This window comes from Struthio camelus, chromosome 4, assembly GCF_040807025.1.
Source record: "Struthio camelus isolate bStrCam1 chromosome 4, bStrCam1.hap1, whole genome shotgun sequence".
NCBI classification, from domain to species: domain Eukaryota; kingdom Metazoa; phylum Chordata; class Aves; order Struthioniformes; family Struthionidae; genus Struthio; species Struthio camelus.
Genome location: NC_090945.1, coordinates 51410693 through 51434041, shown reverse-complemented (window position 1 = coordinate 51434041; position 23349 = coordinate 51410693). Strand labels below are relative to the sequence as shown.

The following is a 23349-nucleotide window of genomic DNA, read 5'->3' as shown; positions in this document are numbered from 1 at the left end:
CCATTACCTATTTTATAAATAAAAGGTTTCCTGTAATAAACCCCACTGGCTAACACAGTCAGCAACAGTAACTCTGTCAACAACTCAAATAGAGATATGAGGTTGCCATTTAACTAAATTAACAATAAAAGTCAATACCTTAATGCAAAACTTCAACACATCAGCTACAAGTTTTCTGCGTTTTTTGCTTGCTTTTTTTGTGTTTTGTTTCTGAAAAGGCAAAGTAAACTTCATCACAGAATAAATGGAACGAGGTCTATTTTGGCAGAATAAATAGTAATAGTCCTTTTACATCTATTCTGCAGTACCAGGCATTTGTACCTTCAGAAGAACATCTGTTCAGGTTTGAGTATAATTGATAGTTAAGCAGATAAACTCAAATGAGACAGAACAGAACACCAGTAATTAACCGTAGGAACCTGAGCTGTACAAAAATATTCCCTAAATCAATTCTTGTGACAACAAAGACCAATACTAGCACAAATGGAAACACAGCCTTAGAAAGACTGATTTTTTCCTTAATGAACTCACAAGTTAACTTCCCTGTTCTCATTTTAATACCTCATGTAACAACCTTTCCAGTAAATTAACTTCCATCTGAAAAACACTACTATTTCTTTTTCTGCAATGCACACTTATGCAAAAAAAAAAAAAAAAAATCCAGTTTTCCTTTTGCCTTGGTTTGGCACAAGTAATTTATCCTATAGAAATGCATATCTAGCTCTATAAAGGAACACCAGTACTGACAACCTTGCACTTTCAAAAATTTGAGCATGGACCCAAAATTCTAGATTGACTGAAAATTCTTTTTTTCTTTTCCTCACGGGGGCTGTGTCCTTTCAGTTTTGCACTTTTTCAGTACACTTGAATTTGTTAAAAAACACTGTCCCTTGTTACACAAAGCACTAGAAAAGGACCTAGGTTTTTTTTCGCTTGGTTCTTATTTAAGTATGAAAGAGAGGATCTAGAGATTACATGTGAATCTAGCAGCAAGTTTTTTGAGATGAAATATATGACTATCAGGAAACTCCCCCCAAAAATCTACAAAATGGGCATTTAAAAAGCTTGGCAGGAAATCCAGCCAAAGGTCTACCACGCAGTATATAAATCATTCTTCCATTTTATGTTACAAAGAAATTAATTTAGATAGCCTTTCACTTTTCATTATGCTTTGGCACCTTAAGTATATCTAGCCAACCAGAAACTTGGTCAAATAATTTTGCCATCAGTGCAGATCTCCTGAAGACATACCACAGTTTTGGTACGTTTTGAGAACCATAAAGAGAAGGAAGTATCATAATTGTAAGTACAAATGCAAGATGTAAACGCATGTGCCTTTTAAAAGGCAGAAGTGCTCAAAAGGCTTACCAAAACACTGCGGAAGAATTCAGGAGCAGCCTATAATGCAACACAAAGACATAATGCAACAAAGGGTCAAAATAAAGCCCAACTGACAATTATGCTGGATCATTCCTTCTTCTGTGTTTTGAAAGGAAAACAGACTGACACTTGAAAGAATGGTCTGTATGAAAGAGGAAGCAAGATTTCATAGCAAAAGAATCTGCAATGCCAAAAACCCAAGCTGCAACAAGTGCTGAAATAACTGTATCCCATGACCCTTCCCAACCCACTAGCTTAGATGAAAAGAGAGGAAAAAGTGCGTGTGTGTGTATACATATATGCATGCATGTATGTATATAGGGAGTTTGGAAGAACCAGACAAATGAAACAGAACTGAAACACCAAAAGCACATTAATCCCAAAATCTGTCTAAAAATCCCCCACATAAACCAACTACATACATATTTCTGGAGTTCAAATAGCTTTCTAAAATAAAAACAATAGATGCAACTGTTAACAAAATGGATTCTTACCTTTCTGCCTCTTCACTTGGGGAAAATTGCTGATTGTGGTTGCCTGAACTATTTCCACTACAATCTGATACCTAGGTTTAAAAACAGTGGGGGACAAGGGTGAAGAGGGAAGAGAGAAAAGAAAAATATGGTGTTAACTTCTTTTACGATGTTCTTCATACAGTACACTTTAGAATCAACAAAACACTAAAACACCTCCACCTCCTCCTCACACGGAAACAGCCATTTCTCATGACACTCCCCACATAAGGAGTAGCGCATACAGGGAACAGAGCAGGAAAAAAGTTTTTATCTTGAAACAAAATAAAAACGTCCAAGTAACAACAATGCTGCCCCCTTCTCTCCGCTGCTGCCACTTTACAGCCAACTAGTAACCATGCTAAAGCCATGCTCTTCGCATTAAAACCAAATATAATTACCTGTACGAAGCTAGGAGGGGAGCTCAGTTCAAGAGAAATGACATGTCCTGTAAGGTTCTTCTAGCTAATGCCTTCAACAAACATACGGAACGCGTGTAACTGAGAAAAGACCTTGAAGTACTATACACCAACAATAATTAAAAGCTGTTTGGCTCCTAAAATTATACTACACACAACGCAAGGCAGCTAAAGCCGTTCACAAACTGCATTTTAAGCAAAATCCATCTTGTAACTAACAGACATCACCCATTCAGCAAAGAAAACTACCGCCAGCTCCAGCTAAATATTTCATAAGCTTAGAAATTCTGTTTGTGGCAACCTCTCAAATTTTTCTCAGTGCATTTCTTTGTCAGCTATTAATACAAGGAATAAACTTAGTACTGTAGTAAACTGAACTCATTTCCGTAGGAATTCCCTCATCTCATCTATCAAGTTACCTCCTAGATGAAGCCTGCTCTCCTGGGAAGTCTCCAATTCCCGTGGCTACTTATTCTCTGTTTTAAGACAGACCCCACGATCTTTAGAGTATGTTCTCCTTCCTCCAGGTATGCTTCTTTCGTCAACAATACTCGTGCCCCCTCACTCTTCCCGTCTCCCAGAATTCTTTGAGAATTCAGGTGGTCTCTGCCTCTCCGTACAGACATACAGTTTTACACAGCATGAATTACGTCATTTGCTCACTCGTGATTAAACTTACAAGGCTTATCTAATTCTTGGGGCACCCAGCTTAACTCTACACAACTCCTTCAATTACCAAGTTAAAATTTGAGAACTTGTTGGTAAACCTTTAATTCTTCTTTTTGCCATTACTTTAGCTTAGGTGTTTTCAGGCAGCAGCACAGTTGTGAGCAGCATTTAAGAAGAGCCGCACAGCGAGAGTGGCAGTTTGGTGTGCCCAAGTCCTACATTTAATTCCCTGCTCAGTCATAGACTTCCCAGATGATTCTGGGCAGTAAGGACAACCAGTGGTTTCCACTTTTATACACAACTTTTTTCCTCCCAGGTTTACTCCTATTTGCTCCCACTGATGGCCTCACATGTTTTCATTATCAATACCATAATATAAAAATATCTTTTTTGCTGTTCTTTATCATACTGCCTTTAAGTACGGAAGATGCTCTAAGTTATGGCCTCAGAGATAACACTTAGTCTGTTCCTCCTAAGCACAGGACTATGGCTCTATCTACTCGGTTACAGTGCTGCATGGCACAAACCAGTCCGCTTTCCTGCATCACAGAAACATCACCTTACCTACCCTGGCCTGCCAGACCTTTAACCTTCTCCTGGCAAGTTTCTCCCGAAAATTTTAGCTGTTACATACTCTGTGGTACTGATAAGTAACCATCTCAGGAAGTTTTAATGCGATGTATTTATTTTATTTTCAGAAAATGAACTATGCATCACAAACTGGAAAGTACGGGCTCACACATGCATTGTTTCTACTTTCCCTCTCTTCTCCCTTTCCCTAATCCTTGCCATGTTCATTCCTTTCCATCAATTCTTAAGTAAAAGACGACACACTGAGCCAGTGATAAGTGTCTCTCTCTTATGACAAATTGCCTAGTGATCTTTTGCTGCTATACTAATAAACAACAGAATAAATACAATGCTGACCTTTAAAACAGAATGGAAACTATCCACCAGTTTATTTCCTTATCACTGTTTATTCTCAGCTATATTTTTAACTCATTAAGTCTTTTATCTCTAGCCTTCCTCTGACAGAGTAACTAAATTTGTTTCATCTCTCTGACATGGGAGAATTCATCTTTTCTTCCTTATTTGTAGCAGCCTTCCAGTTTATCCATGCTAACTTAAATCTGAGGGGAAATGAAGGAGAAATTTCACTACGTAACTTTTTCTTCTGGAAAGAAATGAGGATATCAAATTTTGTGGAAATTTTATAAAATAGGAATACAACTCTGCCTGCCTTCACAAGGGATATTGGAAGGTATACATTATAAAAATTGACTTTGAGGCATGTTCATAGATAGTCATATAATCTCCTCTTCTCCAGAAGCTTTTTTTGTCTTTAAATGAAAAGCTGTAACTACAGGACCTAAGCAAATTTTCAGAAAATAAAGGTATGAAACAAAAATTACAAAATAGTTCCTCAAAAATCAGCAAATCTGAGTAGATAGGACTTCTTCTAAACACAAAGACCAGCTTCCCAAAACGTCACTTAAAAAACAAAAGGGACGTTTCTACAAAGCAACAGACAAATTCTGTTAAGAGTTAAAGCAACCAAAACTTAGAGGACTACTATAGTTAAAAATGAACTGCGAATTCAAAAATATCTCTAAAATTAATTTAAATGATGCAAGAACTATTTATCATAAGCACTAAAACACAGAATCTGTGCAAGCAACACAAGGTTTCTTCTCTTTAGGCAAGGCTTCTAACATGGGAGAGAAAAAGGACTTAGAAAATCCCCGTACCGTCACCAGCCTTTTAAGGAAAGCCATTTGCAATGCAGAAAGTCAGCAGGCTTGCTTACAGTGAGAGGCGGTGCACGCAGCCTCCCATTCCTTTCAGATCCCCTGGCCAAAAACAACAGCACTCTTCGCTCACTAGTTTCTGCTGATCCGGCTGGGGATGCTTCCCTGTCTACCCAACAGCGTATACTTAGTTCTAATCACAAGAAAGTCTAGCAAAACGCTGTGAATAAAGCAGCCTGAAAGGATGCCTTGTGGGATTATAGAAGTCACACACGCACCCAAGAGCCTGAGCTTTCTTGACTCATAGTCCGGCAAGAGTTTGAGGAATTCTTTTATCAGTGCCTGATAGCTTCTTTCAATTCAGCAGTGTGTTTTACCTTTATTTTAGTAAGTAGATTATATTCATCTACAAAGAAAAAGCACGGCAGGGGTGCTTCAAAGACGTACTGGGTTTCTCAGCAATAGAATATTACTACCCAAAATAGCATCTAACTGGGAAACCTGGGTGAATACAATGTGGAATGGAACTGGAAAAATTCTTTGCACTCCTGTCCTTCCAATATAATCTAACCTTGTCCCTCAGTTTTAACTGTGCAATAGCTTATTTACTTCTTCCTCTTTAACTCTTTCTTGATATATTTTCCTGTGATTCATTGTTGTGAATTACAGCTCAAATTTTTTTTTTGTTCATGCCTATACGGACCACCTTTTTTTTTCCTTCAGATATAAGTCTTCAAACTTTCACTCATAAATCATGAAAGCTTTGCAAAATGTACCAGAGAAACTAGAGATGACTAATCTCACATCTCTCTAGGTTGCTGCCACAGTGCCGAAGACCAAACAGGATGAGAATCCCTCCCCCAAGAGTGAATGCTCTTTAACCACCATCCTAGGGACTGGGTCTATACAAACAGAGAAAGTAAGAGCATTTCCTCCAAAATCAAATACCTTTTCTCTTTGAAAAAGAGAGAAATTTTCCTAGATGTATCCCATCCAAATACTAACCAGCTCAGACTGGTCAGCATTATATAGCCTGCATGAGAACACATCTCAAGATGATGGTAGCTGGACTGCACAGACTGGAAAGCAGAAACATAAGTGCAGCCAAAACAATGTTATTTTATAAAGCAAATTTGCCACCTGATCTTACAGAACACAATTTAAAGTGACCTATCAGCTAAAAAGAGAGCACATTGAACGTTAATGCGCCTGAACAACAACAACGTAAGAGTTGGGTTTCTTTTGAAATAAGCAGATCCATTAGTGTTATTATGCTAATAAATATGATGTCAATTAGGTTTTAGACAGAGTCTAATAGAGAGTAATTTCTGCTCTCAGGAACAGCACACTGGCCCAGAGTAAAGAGCAAATTTTACAGCAGATGAACAATAAGTAGCCAAGCAACAAAATCATTTCACTCTATCACCTAAATGCATTTTCCTGTCTCAGAAACACAAGTGGTTTCAGAGTTAAAGACAAGAACAAGAAAAAGAAAAGAGTTATTTATGCAGCCCATATACACCATCTCAGCAAACCATCCGTCAGGCTGATCAAGCTGGATCTAACAGAAGGCCTGGGTAACAACAGCTCGCACAGAGTGTACCAAATGGGATCAGCGTGCACATGCCTTTCAGAGGCTGCTGCAGCCATTCATGGAGAGAGAAAGCTGACCTCTGTCAGCGCAGGAAGTGAGGGAGGAAGGAGAAATATCCTAGAAACAAAAATCTCTTGCAAAATTTCTGGCTGGGGGTCACAAATTAGGACTGACACTCAATGAATGGCTTCAGCAGTCCTCTAATGCTTTGGTGTGCTCAACAGAACCAACTCATGCACATCTAGGGAGATACCACCACAGCAGCATCTCTGCTGCCTGCTTCCAAGTGACTTATTTCTCATCCTTTCGCTTACATCACAAATCAGGGGAGAGACAGCTCAGCTATAAAGATAAGGCAAGCATAAACATTTTGTGCTTGGGCATGCCTGTCTGAGGTGAAAGCGGTATCTTAAAATGGAAGTTGGAAGAAGAGAAGTTGTTATCCAAGATTTTTGTGAGGAGGAGGGGGAAAATAAATTTGTACAAAGGTGAGCTGATGCTATTTGCATAAGTAAATAAGAACATTAAACATAGATTCGCTATGGACAGGAGGCTTAGCGTTTTCTTTAGTGCCTTAAAGAATTTTTCAGAGTTCACTCCCACATTTAAGAGGGATGCAACTGGGAAACACCTCCTTGTAATAATCCAGGAAAATGTCTGAGCCAGTGGTAAAACGTACTGGAACTCATATCCCTGTTTCCATATCACAGAATCACAGCAAGCTGCTCTGAATGCCTAATGTACACCGTGCTGCTATGGCTCATGTTCATCAGACCCCTAAGGCCAGTCATATTTCATAAAGATATCAAGGAGATACCAATCACTAGTGGAAATTCAGAATACTGTTCCATCTAACTCCTCAGAGGCATGACTCAAAGAAGGGTCCAGCATACCTTCTAACAGCACAGTAAGCTTCAGTACACTACCATCAGTTGTAGTGGAAATATTTTAACATTTTTTTGCCACCCAAATGAAAAGCTGACTGTATGAGAGGTTTAACAGGTGTTGTGGCTTATCCTTACAGTCTCTGCTTCACCAAAAACAATAAAAATTAAAAAAGAAAAAAAGAAAAAAAATCACAGTTCATTCAAGTCTTAGCAATGGGCTGGCACAAGAAGTGTTTTAGTTTTGAATGAGCTACAGTGAAACATCAAATACCTCAGTTGTTTCAGGAATTCAATATCAGAGTTGCTGTTAATGAGCTTGATGAACTCCTCATAAGAAGGAGCATATGTGTAGTCTTTCTTGTGGTGCTCATTCATCTGTTCTCTGTACTCCAGCTGGCTGAGTAGCATTCGGTTGATATAATCTGGATCACTCAGCAGTTCCACCACTGGTTTCAGTACTGCAGAGGAAAAATATTTTAAAACAAAATCCTTATGCTGAAGAATTGTCCTTAAAATGTCAGGAGAATATTCCGGATAAAAAGAAAAATATTCAAGTTGATATACATCTCAAGAAACCATACCTCTAGACTCCACAGTTAAGTGCAAGTACCTTTCTTCTTGAGAAAACTGTATGTTTGCTTGATTACACAAACTGATGTATATTAATAATGTTGAGCCCAACTTGGAAAGTTTCCAACATTTTTGTTCTTTCTGCTGTGTGCCTTCAAAGCTATGCTACACAACTGCCATTACAAGTGAAAATTAAGGGAACTGAATTGCATGCCGTACTTGGGACTTCATGGCTTCCAAACTTTGACTTCCGTGACAAAAAAAGTGACTAGTATATTTATAATCTGATTAGAATGTATCTCATAAAACACAAAATATAAAACCCTCCATTAAAAAAAAAGCATGCTGGATAAATCAATGTCTGCAAAAGCAGTTACATCTAGTATCCTGATTCGGTTATAATCACATCCTTAAATCTAGGATTCTACATATCTGAATCAAGAATAGAAAGGTCAGGATTATTCATACAATCACTAAAAATAATGCTACTGGAGACTGCAAAAGGTTTCCTCTATGAGTACAAGAATGGAACGGACATATAGGGTTTTATCCTGAGAGGTACCAAACAGCCTGGTATCAAATCAGGAAAGCCATTAAGTATATGGTTAATTTTGAGAATGTAAAGTGTATTACTGGTCTCATGTACACAGAGATAAGCACAGAATAAAATGCTATGAAATACTCTGCAGTCTTATAGGATCAGGTCTTGTAACTAACCAGTGCTCTGGATTTAAGTTGTCTGTGCAGGTCTAATCTGTGCACGTTCTGGTTATCATAGAAATTAAAAATCAAAGGTTAAAAGCATAGCATCAAGACATATATAAAGAAGCCTGTAATTACTCATACTGTACAAGTTGTTAATCATCTCTGATCTTTGATCTACCTTTTGTTGCAAGTATTTCTGCAAGGATTATGCGCAAGCTGACAGACTGGACATCCTTTGAGGGTAGGAGACAATACACCAAAATTTGGGAACATTTTTGCAGGAATCTTACTTCTTCATCAGAGCTCCTCAAGCATGGGTGCAGCAAAAAAGGTTTTGGTGGATCTTCCTGCCTAAGGGGGGGGGGGGAAGGGAGAGAAAGAGACGTGAAGGGAGAGAAAGAGAGAGATAACTCAAGGAATATCACCATGTGGATCATGATTAGTCACTATTTATTAAAATATCCAAAATACGCAAAATATCCATTATCAGTAAAGAAACATTTTAAGATGTGTATTTTTCAAATTCTGCTTATTGATTATATTAAGACACATTTCCAATTCCCTTTGTCATATCAATGTTTTCACTTGCTGCAACAGAAATAGAGTATTTCAAAACTGCATCAAATAGAGGAAGCCCAACAACAGGTTAAAAAATACAAGGTTGTCTGAATACAAAAAGCCCTGTTTCCTCATCACTCTTACAGTGAAATCTTTTCCACTTTTTTAAAGCAGTTGACAAGATAGACTCAAAAAGCAAATGCAGTCTTGTAAAGCAAGCCAATTAATAGTCTTGTACTATTAAGCAGAGGACTTGGAATCACTTCTAGTTTGAAAAACGGATCTAGATGTTACATACTGAAACTATGATCTTTTGTTTCCGGCAAATTCTTCTAGTAAATAACTGGCCTGTTTGACCTGACTTTTCCTGGAACAGCAGTTTTCAATCCGTCACCTGCAGACTACATCAAATTGGTCTGTGAAAGATACCTATGCAGTAACAGACTTGCTATTACCAACTATCTACACCTTCAGTGGGAAACAAGTTTAGAAAAAGATTAAAGAAAAAATCATACATAGAAGTTAGAATCAGGATGGCAAGCGGAGAAAGATGAAGCAACTTCCAAAGAGCAAAGGCAAGCTCAGCCAGACGAGTCATTCTCAGTAGTTTGAGTCTTTTGTTCACGGTATGCTGCCCTTCGGTGGGCTCACGAGCCTTACCGGCTTGGCTACCTATGGTTCAGCTCCAAGAAGGAGCAGGAGCTTGCTCTCAGTTTGGATCCCTCTGAGCCTGCGGGTGAAGGCATTCACTATTACCACTCCCTCACTGACTGCGAGGGTTAGGCAAGCTGGATGTTAAATGGTGGGAGAAACCCAAAATTTCTTGTGGGTTTCACTTCATATTCAGTGAAAGAAAGACTCCTAACTTCTGGGAATTGAATCAGGCCTGGGGTTAGTACAGGTAGAGTGTGCTATAGTATAGTAACTTATGATACTAATACACTCCTCCTCCTACCACGAGACTAGCAAATAGATCCTCCTGCTCCTGGCAACTGTGGTGGGTGCGTTTGCAGAAGACGGCAAGAGTCTTTTAGAGCTAATAGCCAGTTGCGCCACTACTGCAGCATGAAGTACTGGGCCAGTGCTGTGTACCACCAAGCACACACAGCAATGCGCTGGATGAGCAGCTGCTGAACAAACCAATAGCGTTGGCTGTGCTGTTTGCAGACTCTCCAGCTCTGATTACAGGTCTTCCTAAAAGGAGTAAGGAGCTAACCCCCACACTGCCTTTGCACCCAAGAAAATCAGATCAGTTCACCCCCTCCTTGTGGGTGCCAGTGGTTTTCTGGACTTTTCAGAGCATGCCTGACTGGATGTGCCACAGGAATTCCTTAATGCAAGTCCTGGCAGCACCTCCTCTTCATACAGCAACGGCGCAAGGAACAGACACAAGCTGCCCTGACGGTTCTTTCCCAGCCACATGCCTCCCGTGCTTCAGTCACCTGCTAGTTTTACAGCACGGTGACCATGCCAATGGCTCCAGCAAGACAGGCACACTGGCACCTGAAAGAGGCCATGGTAATTCCCAAAGGAAGCCAGTACTGGGGCTTCAGCAGAAGGCTCTAAGGTATAGCAAAGGCCCAGATCTTTCATGTCTCACATGGATGTCGTCTCCCTTCTTCTGTAACATTCATCTCCTTCCCAAAGCTGGAAGCTGCTGTGCTGTTTAGAATCAACTGGCTGTTACCCACAGTCCTATTGCTTCTGCGCGTGAACAAGAATTGTACGAACTCAAACAAGGAGTCTCAGATAAGACACCGCTATATGGCCGCTAGTGACAGGCAGCAGTACGCGACAACTGACTTTAGCTAGTCAGTCCCAGAGGGAGTGGGGATGATGGGAGAACAACAGTATTGCTGTTCTAACAGTACAAGTCAGTTGTTTCCAGGTGACCAAAAATTAAATTTTAAACTGATTTTTTAGAACAAGAATGTAAAAGCAGAATTTTGTTTCTATTTGACTGAAAAAGTTTATTCAATTGCAAAACCAATGTTTTGTTTTCAAATGTGGATATGGAGGGGCTTTTTAATTGTTAAAAGCTAGACAAATTTCAAAATAACGCCCTGGAAACAGCTTGGGGTAAAAATATCCTGTGTGTTCTTCTAAGGAGCAGTGGTTTACAAAGGTGAAGTGTAGTCTTTATTATCAGCCAAGGCAGATTGGAACAGCTGATTTAGCTTGGAAAGCCTGTCTGTCTTGCTCTGGTTGGGTCTTTTCTCTCTGGCATTTGAATACCTGGCTATTTTCCTCAAAGCATTTCCATTCCTCTTGCATACCCCAGATACATCCTACAGCCTTCTCTACCCTGCATCAAACACCCCAATCACATGCTCTCCCCTAAAGGCATTCATTATTTATCCAAAACCAGACACGTCCCAGGCAGAGAGGCAGACAGAAAGTCTGGGCCATTTGTATATGGCCACCTCTTACTGGGGAAGTAAGCTCTCCTCTTCGAGACAGGTCAGTACACCCAAAGTCAGCTACTTAGAAACATTGCTACAAGGGCCAGAGAACAGAACGACACACACTGAGCATCAGCTGGCTAGCAGCAGACCAGCTTCTCCTAATATCTGATTCCTGTGTATAAATAGCAATGCTACAGGGACAGAACTAAAAGCAACTGGCCAATTCTACCTTTTATGGAAGATGATTGCCTTAGCATAGGAGCATGGTAGCATCTTGCCTGTGAAGACAAGCACACACTCCTTCCTTTTTGGGCACTCTCACCTTATTCATGGGACGTCCTGCGTAACGATTAGATCCAACTATGCTTTTGTAACACGTGCAAAGCATGAAGCACAGCACATAAGATTTCACTAAGCAGGGATTAAAGTCTTCTTTCTCTTCAGTATCTCTTTAAAACCATCCACACTTGGCACAAATTTCCTGAGGAATTCCACCCTGTTTGGGACTGCAAACACGCTGGAACATTAACAGCACCTATACTATCATCCATGCAAGAAAAGCTACTTTTCATAATCAGTCTCCCTTTTGTACAAATCTATTCACAGTCAACAGACAATACAAAGAACTTGGCTGAGCTGGACGCCTGCCAGGACTTTTCTGGTAGTCAACAGAAAACAAACAGAAAATTGAACAGAATGAACAAGCAGAATGGCACATACTTAGTTCTTATCCATCTAATTTGTATAATGTGTTTTTGCCTACAGGAAGGAAAGGGGAAAGGGAAGTTACACACTCTCCAGATCTTTGTAAGGTGTCAATTTTTTCTGGAGTTATCACCATTACCTAAGAGGACACGGATCTCTGGAAGAGGGGTGCTTTCTACTGTTTCCCTAGCCAAACTGCGCCTATAATTTGCTCTATAAAGCAAAAAGGCAGGCACAGATCCCTGTAAGATTTCTGTGAAAAGTATAAAGGGGAAAAAAAAAAAAAAAAGAAGTCTTCAGGAAATTCACCTCTAAACAAGCCCTGCATACCAGTGCCAAACAGTTGTACCAACAAATCCTGACATTTTCATCACTATTTGGGCAAGAGAAATAAAGGGGAGACTGAAAGCAGGAAGGGAAGTGGGGGGCATAACAGCATAAATCCATTTGCCGGTGGTAAGACAGACAGAAAGACATTGAGGCTTAGATCCTCCTTTGCATTGATACATCACACATTATACTGCTGTTTGACTCCATGTTAACCACTGATCACCTACATGTGTCAGCTAAAGGTCTGCCCAGAAAACAGCGTCCCATGCAACTCGGGCATCCTTCCTGCAGCTACCAATAAAATAACGGAGCAGCAAGCAAACATATAACAAAGAATCCTTGCTGCCGTTCAGCTGCAGAGCCAAGTCTGTCATCTTTTCTGTCGTCCTTCCACATAACGGGCAAAAAAGAACTTGGAGCAGGAGCTAGGACATCCTGCTCACACATATTCTTAAGGCATGATATCAAATCTAGAGCTTCAGCTCTGGGGGAATGTGATCAAGAGCAAAGGAAGGCGCTGCTCATTTTGCAGTGACCAACAGGAAAAACAGAAACTTAACTGCAACCCACAAAAGCATGCACACAAAGAAGCAGAGTGCCACTACATCTCTCCAGCATCAATACTTATTAAGCACTATTACATAATACAAATAGTAACACAGGTATTATTTATCTTTCTACCCAATTTTGGACATATGTGTTACCAGGACTGTGTGGTTGGATTTTCCAAACAATAAGCCACTTAGTAATCGCAGAAAAACTCTTAACCAAAACTATGTGCAGATATTTAAAGAGAGCTTTGAAAGCCTAGTCAATTATCCATAAATTTTGAGCACAACTGTGTGCAGTGAACTAATATAAACCTGGCGCTAAGGCAAACAGCTCCAAAATAAGCATCATACAAGCTTTGTAAACCAGACTTATTTCATCTGCTTTAAGCGCAAGAAGAATAATAGTAAGTGGCAATTTAATTCATTTGTGTCTTCTTCAACAATCAAGACTGAAGTAATAGTGACATATATTGGTGTATCAAGATGCAGGTGACTTTGGTGATTTAAAACATTAGACAGAACTCATGCTTTACACATGCTTACGGATCATCGCTTTTCACTTCACCATGAGCTACAAAGCCAGTATTAACCTTGATAAATTTCTGAAAAGAAACTTTTCATTTTATGAATTCTTCAAGCTTGCTCAGAATTTTTTTAACACTATCTAATGTAATTTCACAGGTTCAGAAAGCAAAGGGCTTTCCTTTAGCTGCCCCCAAATCAATGGAAGATCAGGAAATAGTCTGAGAATGGAGATCTCTAAATAGCACCTGCCAAAGTAAATGCTTTTATACTGAGTCTATTCCAGGTAGTACACTTCAGGACCAAACTGACCATCAAGGTAGCTATCCCCTGCTAATGAGATCTCTCCATGCAGCTACTCAATGGGCACTCAACTGAATATGTAATCAACACTATGACTTTGTCCCTTATTGTTCCAAACTTATGAGTTTACCTAGCACTTAAAAAAATGAAAGCAGCAAAGCAGATTTACTTCGGTGTTCTTGAAGACAAATAGTTGTAACGTTAGTAGCATTACAGAAATCTATCATCATTTCCTTTCCAAGCTATAACAAAGCAAGTATGAATCTATGTTAACATTTCTTAAGCCAATAATTCCTTGTTTCTCAGGAATGCAGCATCCTCAACAATTCTCTAATACTGGACTACCATCTACCACTAGACTTTTAGCCTTACCAAAACGGGGACTTCATGCAAACAACTTTTATCTAGGATCTCCTCTAGCTACCCACAGTTCTTACTAGGACTGCCTGGTAACCCCCTGTGTTGTGAAGGCTCAATACAGTCAAGAGCATTAAGAAACTCCAAATATTTGTAGATGGGTTACAAGCTTCTGATGCAAAGCACTGTCTGTATTTTTAATTAGTCTCAACCTTCATGACTGTGCACAAGAACTTAATAATATGTTTCCTAAAAGGGGGTGAAAAAATTAAAAACCAATCCCAAAGTCGTCATTTAGAAGGTCCAACTCATGGACTTGGCATGCTTGGAGTTCGCAGTACTACCGGCCCAAGGCAGGAATCTCAGAAATAAAAAACACTGACCAGAAGATGTGCATAGGAGAGACCAGGAACTCTAGGATGACAGACATGATAAATCTGTCTGCTTCAGAAACAGGAAGTGAGTAAATAAATAACAGGACAAAAACAAAAAGTCCCCAAAACATTAACAACTGCACAGGAAATTACATAAGGGTCATTTCTCATGAAAAACTCAAAATGTGCCATTCAGTCTTGGTATTTCTTTCATCAGTATTTCAAGAGAGTCTCACAAAGTTACATTTAAGTGTCAATCAGTGCAATTGTGAGCTGAAGTGCACATGCAACTCGTTCTAAATGATCTTCATCAGCACATTCAACACTCATCACGCACTTCCATTACAATGAGTCTGCCAACTACCAGAACCACATGCAGCCTGCATCTCTTTACCTGTGTCGCCCTCAGATCTCTAAGCTTCTTGACACTGCAGCAGAATTAAAATTGCTTGATCTGTTTGAACTTTCTAAGAAATAAAAGAAATGAATTTAGACCTTTATAAGCTAATATCATAAACACACCTGAAAAAAGCACCCACTCAAAAAAAAAAGTCAACCCCAAAATTTTCATAGCAGCTGTCTAGCCATCTTATCAAGATGCATCAGCAAGTTTTATAAATCACTTCACCTCACATTTACTGTCTGGATAATTCCGCCATTTATACATAGAGAAAAATTTCCAGTGAGCTCTTTGGTCATGGTTAGCTCCTACAAGACAAAGCATTCGGCATGTAATGTTCGTAATAGATGCAAAGGATGTACAAATGACTTACAAAATGCAGTATGACCCATATGAGCATAACGAGGCCCTTATGGTTATTGCAACAATCAGTTGCAAACAGGAAATCACGAAACTTCATGAAACTTTTTGCCCAGACTTCCCTTACTGAGGTTTAAAGGGAGCGGAGGGCTTCAGACCTGGCACTACCCGTGAGCTGGCTTTAATGATGTGTTCATAACCTGGCTTTTCATCACTATTTTATTCTTAGCACTTTCACACATTTGTTCTCATTGCAACAATCTTCTACAAATTCAAACTAACCCTCTTGATACTCATTTCCAGAAGCCAAGTGTGATAACCAGCTCTCGGTATTCCTAGCTTGTGGGAGGCAAATGGAATTAAAAAAGAAAAACAGAACAGTAGGAGGTGTTTAGTAGCTATCATGACAACTTGGATGCCTGTTTGGGATTAACCAAATGAAATGTCAAGTGTCTAAATTCCTTATACCAATTCCTCCTTGATCATTTTGTGGTGACAGCACTTTTTTTTTTTTTTTAAAGTCTTACTTATTGTAATAAATAGAGTAAGCACAAAAATACAGCAGTTACATATTCTACACATACAAAGGTATTCATATGGAGCCAAGAGAATTAAGAATTTAGTTATATTACTGACAGGCAGAGGAAGGAAGAGATAGAAAATGAAGGTAATATTATCAAAACATGGACAATATAAACTTAAATGTCTAAGTTCCTTGTCATACTGATCAGCAGCAGACAACAGTTTCTCCGCCACATTTCCCCTTCATGCTTCCTGAGAGTTAGAGTGCTTAAATATGAGTTCTGAATCATGACCGAAAGTAGCCTATACTCCCAAGGGCTAAGGCAAAACTTACGCTTCAAATTCAGGCAGAAGCACACACACGGCTGAGCATCCCATCAGATATCATGGCACAGTCAACTTGCCAAAAGCAGCCTGTCACACTCAATATCCTCTAGCTGCAGAAACAAATTTTCTTCTGCCATTGGAATCAAATGACCGGCTGTAGGTGAAGAAAAAAGAAGAATACTCTCCACCGGAAGATATAGGAAAATCATACCATCACTGTGGCCTCTTCTCACTGAGACCTATTCAAGAAGCACTGCTCTCCAGTAGGTTCAGTAGCAGGCAAAGACTAACAATCTTCAAATTTCATTTTACAGATTGCCTTCACTGCAAGTTAGTGATAAAGAGCCCAGGGTGCTCTTTATCAAATGTTAATAGTTCTGCCCTGGTATCTGATGTGACTATTATCAGCCCACAGTAAGTGGGAGAGAACAACTTCCTTCCATGGGGATCACTTCACAGAAACACATTTACTATTTGTTTTTACTTTTCTAAGTTCTTCAGACTCGGACTGTGCATTTCATCCAGAGGAATAGCTGCCTCTTGCTTCCAACAAATACTGCAAATTACCAGACCCAGAGAAAGAACGTGTTCCACAGATCAGATAAGTTTAGCCCCATTGGAAAGTACACTGCCACCACAGACAACGCAACAACCAGATTCCAAAAAGAAAGTTTCCAGCGTTATTTACCACCCTGATCAGCACATGATCCATCCTCAATAATATCAGGTGGCATTGCCAGGATTCAATTTGTTTATATTCTGCTTAAAGTAGCCAAGGAAAAACACTTGAACGAGACACTAGAGAACAAAGGCACAAAAGCAGCTATGAGAAAAGAATCATCAAATGCTACCCTCCCTGCAGCGACAGGAATTTACCCTGCAGGATGCACTTAGCTAGTCCTCTTATAAATGCACTCCTGGTTAGTACAGCAGAGAGGAGAGCAATGGCTTCTACCAATAAATGCAAGAGTGATTTTTCTTCCTCATCTCAAAACTAGAAGCCAGTAAACTCTGGACAAAAGAAAAGTATCAAATCTCATTTCTATGCTGAACTAATATTATCAAATGGTTTCCTATCTAAGACATTCCAAATTGCTGCAAATGTCACAACTGAAAAGTGACAGGGTACTTTTCAGCCCCAGCTGGACCTCAAGATACCCTCCAATGTTTCAAGTAAGAAAAGTCTGAGTCATCTTGTCAACCTCTGTAACGGCTCTGTGTCATCACAGATGTTCTGCCCATGGCTAAAGGGGTGCCCTGCCTTCACTTCACTTTGCAAAAACTGTCTAGCAGGAGCAGGAAAAGCAGTCACCTATAAAGACAGTGAAGGCACAGGGCAAAAGAGCAAGGTGAGGGACTGCGGCATCTCATCTGCCTCATTCTGAGAGGTCGCAGCCTGTTTTCACCCCCTTGGGCATCCTGACTATAAGACAGGGCTTAAGCTAGTCAGTGAAGGTGGAGAAGCAGAGAGAGACAGAGAGAGAGAGAGACAGAGAGAGAGAGAGACAGAGAGAGAGAGAGACAGAGAGAGAGAGAGACAGAGAGAGAGAGAGACAGAGAGAGAGAGAGACAGAGAGAGAGAGAGACAGAGAGAGAGAGAGACAGAGAGAGAGAGAGACAGAGAGAGAGAGAGACAGAGAGAGAGAGAGACAGAGAGAGAGAGAGATTTCTATGGCTGAAGTGAATTACCTGACAAAAATGGGAACTTCACAGTGCAGAAACCAACCTCTCTGTCCTCCTGGGGACAGATGTTTTTTTTTCCATTACTTTACTAGCGTTATCTGTTGATGTATAAGAGAACTGAGATAAAGAGGTTGAGGTAGCACCTTTTCCAGAAATGGGAAAAAAAGATATTTAAAACTGTATAAGCTACTTGTGAGCGGACAAAATGCCTTTTGCTGTGACACTGCATTATAAAACTCAGCAGTGGAAATGAGATGCAGTGTTGCAAGGAGCACCACAACAGGCAAGATACCTTGCTCTAATTCTAGTCTCTGTTCCACAATATTCCTCACCCAAAACTAACTGGGTTCATTCTTAGAGACAATGAGAGGGAAACATCTGAATTCAAATTTAAACTTATTACAATTTTTAAAACGCAGACACAAAGCAAAGTTAGATCGATGAAATCTCTATGTTCCCTAGCTAACAAAAAATAATTTTCTGTGTTTGAACCATAGTAATATAAATATGAATTGAAAGTTTTGCAAGGAACTCTAGCTTCCAAGCTAGAAGTGACATGCTTTGTACTTCCCAGTCCATGGCTTAACATGTCAGCAGGTTCTAGCACAGCAAATACTGCAGTAGGAGGCAATTAATTAAATACAAAACTCAAATCATTCTTAGCACTACAGATTCTCTTAAAAAAATAAAAATCAGTATAATAATCTTTGGTTGTAGTTTTGAGTTTATTACATGCATGTTCAGATCACCTGGCAGTATGAACTGATCTGTATCAGGTATGAACACGCAGTCACGTTTCTGCTGACTTGCCACATCACATGGGATAGCATGAAGCCCACTATGTCTGCTAAGAAAAAGTGAGCCCTATCCAATTTCTATAAAGCTTCCTGGACTTTTGCAACAAGTTTGGATGAGAAGCTTGAGGATATACTAGTGCTTCACACTTTCTATCATATGGCTGCTAAGATCTTTGATCTGCTACTAGGTACCTCAAAACCAGGCTTTCCTTCTTGTGAACCCACAGTCTTAGACTATGGCAGGAGCAGTCAATGGGTCCAATCAATGGGTCCAATTTTAACCTATACAACATCTGCAGCTACACCTGTAGGGTTTTTTGTTGTCGTTTTTTTAAGCCCACTATCGCATTACTTCCTGATAAGAATTTGTCATTACCATGTTATTACAGCCTGCCTTATTCAACGCTAACTAAGGTGCATTTAACATTTCCAAGGGAAAAAGTTAATTGGAAAATACCCAGATTTTATTTTCTTTAGTTCCACACAGTGCAAATAAAAAACCAACAAAGATCTAGTGGAAGTAGCCATAACTCTCAGTAGATAACAAATCTAATCAAGAATCAACATTAATAATAATTAATAATTCTGACATTGTATGTTCTACATCCCTGACCTTAAACAGAAGAATGTCTACACTTTAAAAAAAAAAAAAAATTATCCCCATCCTTTAACTTGAAAGCTGTTCAAATCAAACTTTACCAAAGTAAGAATTTGCTTCGGGACAAAGGACAAGTGCAAACAAAAAACTCCAAATCAGGGAGCATGCTTAAGAACTTTAGCTGACCAAGAGATATCCATCATATTCCGGAGCTGAAACAATGCAACATCAGGAATCCAACGCAAGACCTATTGCAATAAGCCTGCTTGTTAGTTCTTTTCTTGAATGAAACCACCCTTTAGGTTCTTTTCAGCTTTATTTCTGATGCTTTAGATTACACAAAGCTGGCATCTCTCAGGAATACCTTAACTCTACCTTCTTTCTGCTCCAGAACAGGCAGAAGTGCAAGTGGCAACACACACACTGGTCACAGACAGAAAACAGCTATCATTTTTTCTCTAAAGGAGTGTTAAACCTATGTGGCTCTAACTATCAGCCAAACAGCTTGATAGCTTAAAATCCTCATGTGAATGACCAAAGCATACTTCGATTAGTGTAACTGAAACGCAAGTAAATACAAACATAAGCTTGAATTCCAAGTACAATTACATGAACGGTACACTCAAATTGGAACTGCATAGACATAGGAGTAGCCATTTGCAATTACAGTTGCGGCACAACTACAGTATTTGGGAGAGAGCTGACCATTTCAAGTGTAAAAAGAGAGCACTGTCAAAAAAGGAAATTCATGGAATTAGTCAGATAACCTAAGGGAGAAAGAAAATCTAGATAAGGGTTTTCTCTGTTTGTTTGCTTGTTTCCAATGAAAGTATCAAGTTACTGCAAAACAGACCACTGACAGAAACCATGAGGCTTTGCTTCCTGGGGCTAGAAGAAATAGGAAATTCAATGGAATTAAACACGTGCACTTTTTTGGGAAAGGTGCAAATAACAGCTCTTGTTTCTTGAATGCTGTGAGTGCTTCTCTCCTTCCTCTTGCAGGTTCACAGAACTTGCAGGAACTGCTCAAACTGCCCAACTTCTACAGTGAGCCAAAGACTCTGATGAAACGGAGACAGTGGCAAATTTGAGCTCTAAGACAAGATAGGCAGGTGTCTCCTTCCACAGGTCTTACAGATGCCCTTAAGTCTGCTTGACCTCTAGAACTGGTAATAAGCCTGGACTGTTTTCTTTACCACTTGTCCATCAAAACGTTATAGTCTCCATTGCTTTGATATATAAAACCAAAGAGACAACCAGAAAATTCTAACAAATAGCAGAGTTTTGTTTCTACCTGATGCTGGCTCCTTTCAGATCACAGAAGTGTGTGAGTAAAGCCTTCACCACATCATTGCAGACAACTTTAACTACATCAATGTGACTCAGCCTCTGTCGCAGCTGCTTGGCAATCTCCCAGAAGTCTTCAGATAGCAGCTGGTACAGCTGCCCTTCATCTCTGCTGAGTTGCCCATACCAGGACAGGATGTAATCTCTATAGCTGTAGTCAAACACTAAAGGGAGAAACAAAATAATAAATAGCAAAATCTACAAAAGGGAAAAGCATACCAGGATAGTGCAAACTTAACCCCCCCACCCCTCTCCTCAACAACCTCATGAGTAATAAATAGGTTGCAGATCTTACTCTTTGGGTTTAAATTTCTCTCCAAAGAGAAAAAGGTTGGTGAAGTTACAGAAATCTGCACCTAAGAGAGGTTACTGGCAGTCACTCTGCAAAGCCTGTAAGTGGATTTCCTCACAGAGTCAGGTTACTAGCTATACACAAACCTTGAACTAATACCTGTCTCTCAGTAAATAAGTGGATTTGATTATGTGAACTATCGTATAGTTTGGCTGTGGCTACGCTTCTGCAGACAGAAGCCAATCTTTTCTCAACATATGAACTCAGTATCAACTCCAAAGTCACAGTTAAAGCCAATGGCAAGATTTTTGGAGCTCAGAAGACAATACTGACAGTACGTTAGAGGCTTAGAGGAGCTAGAGATAGAAGAGAGAAAGTGGATTAATGAGACAGCAGGAACTTCCAAAACAACATGGCATTCCAAACTATATTTATAAGCAACAACCCAGATAACTGTAACTGCAAATTTCACAGCAACACCATTTTCTATTGTTTTGACTTTTCTTTTTGACAACATTTGTGCATAGCCAGTTTTACTGATGCTTTAGTAGCAGATGTCCCTGGAGTTCCAGAAGGGAGCAGGAGGTGTTCAGGAAGCATGCATGAGCCGTGTTCAGCAGTGCCAACAAGGTGTAAAAAAAGAACATAAAAAAACCAACCCAGTTTGTAACTACCAGAGGAATAACTAAACACGAAGGGGGAAAATAAGTCATGCGCGTGAGAATCTAAACAAGTTTTTTACTAGACATCCTAATCTTGGACTTTCAGCATAAAAGGTACACCTCATTTGTCCACAGTTGTAAGTCCACAGTTTAAAGTAGCCATGGGACTCCATTACTTCTTACTTTCCGCTTCGAAGGACAGTTGTTTGTCTGCTTGCTTAGTAAACTATTAAAAGCTCCCTGGCACTATGACAATGAACTAATAATGTAATAATAGCATGGTAACTTAAAATGAATACTTTGCCTGCCTGAAATACTAACAGACTTCATCCTACACTGCCCTGTTTAAAAAAAAAAATTCAAAAAGAAAAGATTAAAATTGATTAAAGTTTCTAGTCAAATGCTTTATAGGAATATAAACCAACTTCCTCAGGCTTATAAAGAAAGAAACTTAGTCGCTTCACTAAGACAGCGTATGTTGAAATATAAATTGAAAAGCCTTTTACTAAGTCATTTCAAGGCTTCTAAAATGAATTATTCAGGAAAAAAAAAACATTTCACCAAATAAATAAATAAATAAATAGAAGTTTTGAAGTTTCAACTCCTGATTCTGATGCAGGAGAGAAAAAAAATGCTGAAGCATGCAGAAGAATGGAAATTTCAAGTTCTGAAACAGATACAACTTCATCACTTTTCGAAAATAGAATAAATTGTATTACATGGAAACCGACAACCAACAAAAACTACAGAGCGATAAAAATGATTAAAAGGTAATGATCTTGCGACAAAAAAAAGCTGAGGCATAATGCTTCTATACATCTAAGAGTAACTGGGAAGAGCATTTTAAAAATAGACTTTAATTACTTAAGTCTCCTATGACAACACACATTTTTGCAAGTATTTGTTTTTCCCCACAGTTGTCACCATGTCCTCCTGCAACCACTTTTTTCTTGTTGTTTTGTTATTCTTCTCTTTTGTTCCATCTGAAATGTTATAGAAAGCCCTTCACAGCAAGAATATTTTCTTTTCAACTATTCTGTAAGACATCATCATTTCCCAAGTGCATTCAAAACACACTGCATGTTGGTATTTGTGATCCGCCTTCTACAGACAGCTGGAAGTAGCTTCATGATCACAGGCCCTGGTTCTCCTGGGGGACTTCAACCACCCTGACATGTGCTGGGAAGAGAGCACAGCTAGGCACAAACAGCCAAAGAGGTTCCTGCAGAGCACTGATGATAATTTCTTGACACAGGTGGGGGAGACGCCAACGAGGAGAGGTGCAATGCTAGACCTTGTACTAACAAACAAAGGAGGTCTGGTTGGAGATGTGAAGGTTGGGGGCAGCCTTGGCTGCAGCGACCATGAGATGGAGGAGTTCAGGATCCTGCGAGGAAGAAGCAGGGCAATGAGTAGGATCGCAACGCTGGACTTCAGGACAGCTAACTTTGGCCTCTTCAGGGACCTACTTAGGGGTATCTCATGGGGTAGGGCCCTGGAAGGAAGGGGGGGGGTCCAGGAGAGCTGGTTAATATTCAAGCATCACTTCCTCCAAGCTCAAGACGGGTGCATCCCTCTGAGTGAGAGGTCCAGCAAAGCGGGCAGGAGATGGCGCAAGGAACGCCCGACAAAACTCCAACAGAATAAAGTGGCATACAGAATGTGGAAAAGGGGACAGGCCACTTGGGAGGAATACAGGGACATCGTCAGAGCGTGCAGGGATGCCACGAGGAAGGCTAAGGCCCGTTTGGAATCAAGTCTGGCAAGGGACG

General features: G+C 39.8%; 1 protein-coding gene across 4 annotated transcripts in view; it reads right to left on the bottom strand.

The window, feature by feature from the left end:
- SNX25 (sorting nexin 25) overlaps positions 1–23349 on the bottom strand; it is a 100291-nt gene that overhangs the window by 51169 nt on the left and 25773 nt on the right. For 3 of the 4 annotated variants that reach the window (XM_068942666.1, XM_068942667.1, XM_068942665.1), the window contains 4 exons: positions 20571–20787; positions 8663–8835; positions 7481–7667; positions 1875–1945 (listed from right to left, as the gene is read on the bottom strand). In XM_068942666.1, coding sequence (XP_068798767.1) covers positions 1875–1945; positions 7481–7667; positions 8663–8835; positions 20571–20787 — 648 coding nt within the window. Of the gene's footprint in view, positions 1–1874; positions 1946–7480; positions 7668–8662; positions 8836–14983; positions 15057–20570; positions 20788–23349 lie in introns of those variants that run through there. The other variant, XM_068942668.1, reaches the window with a different exon arrangement.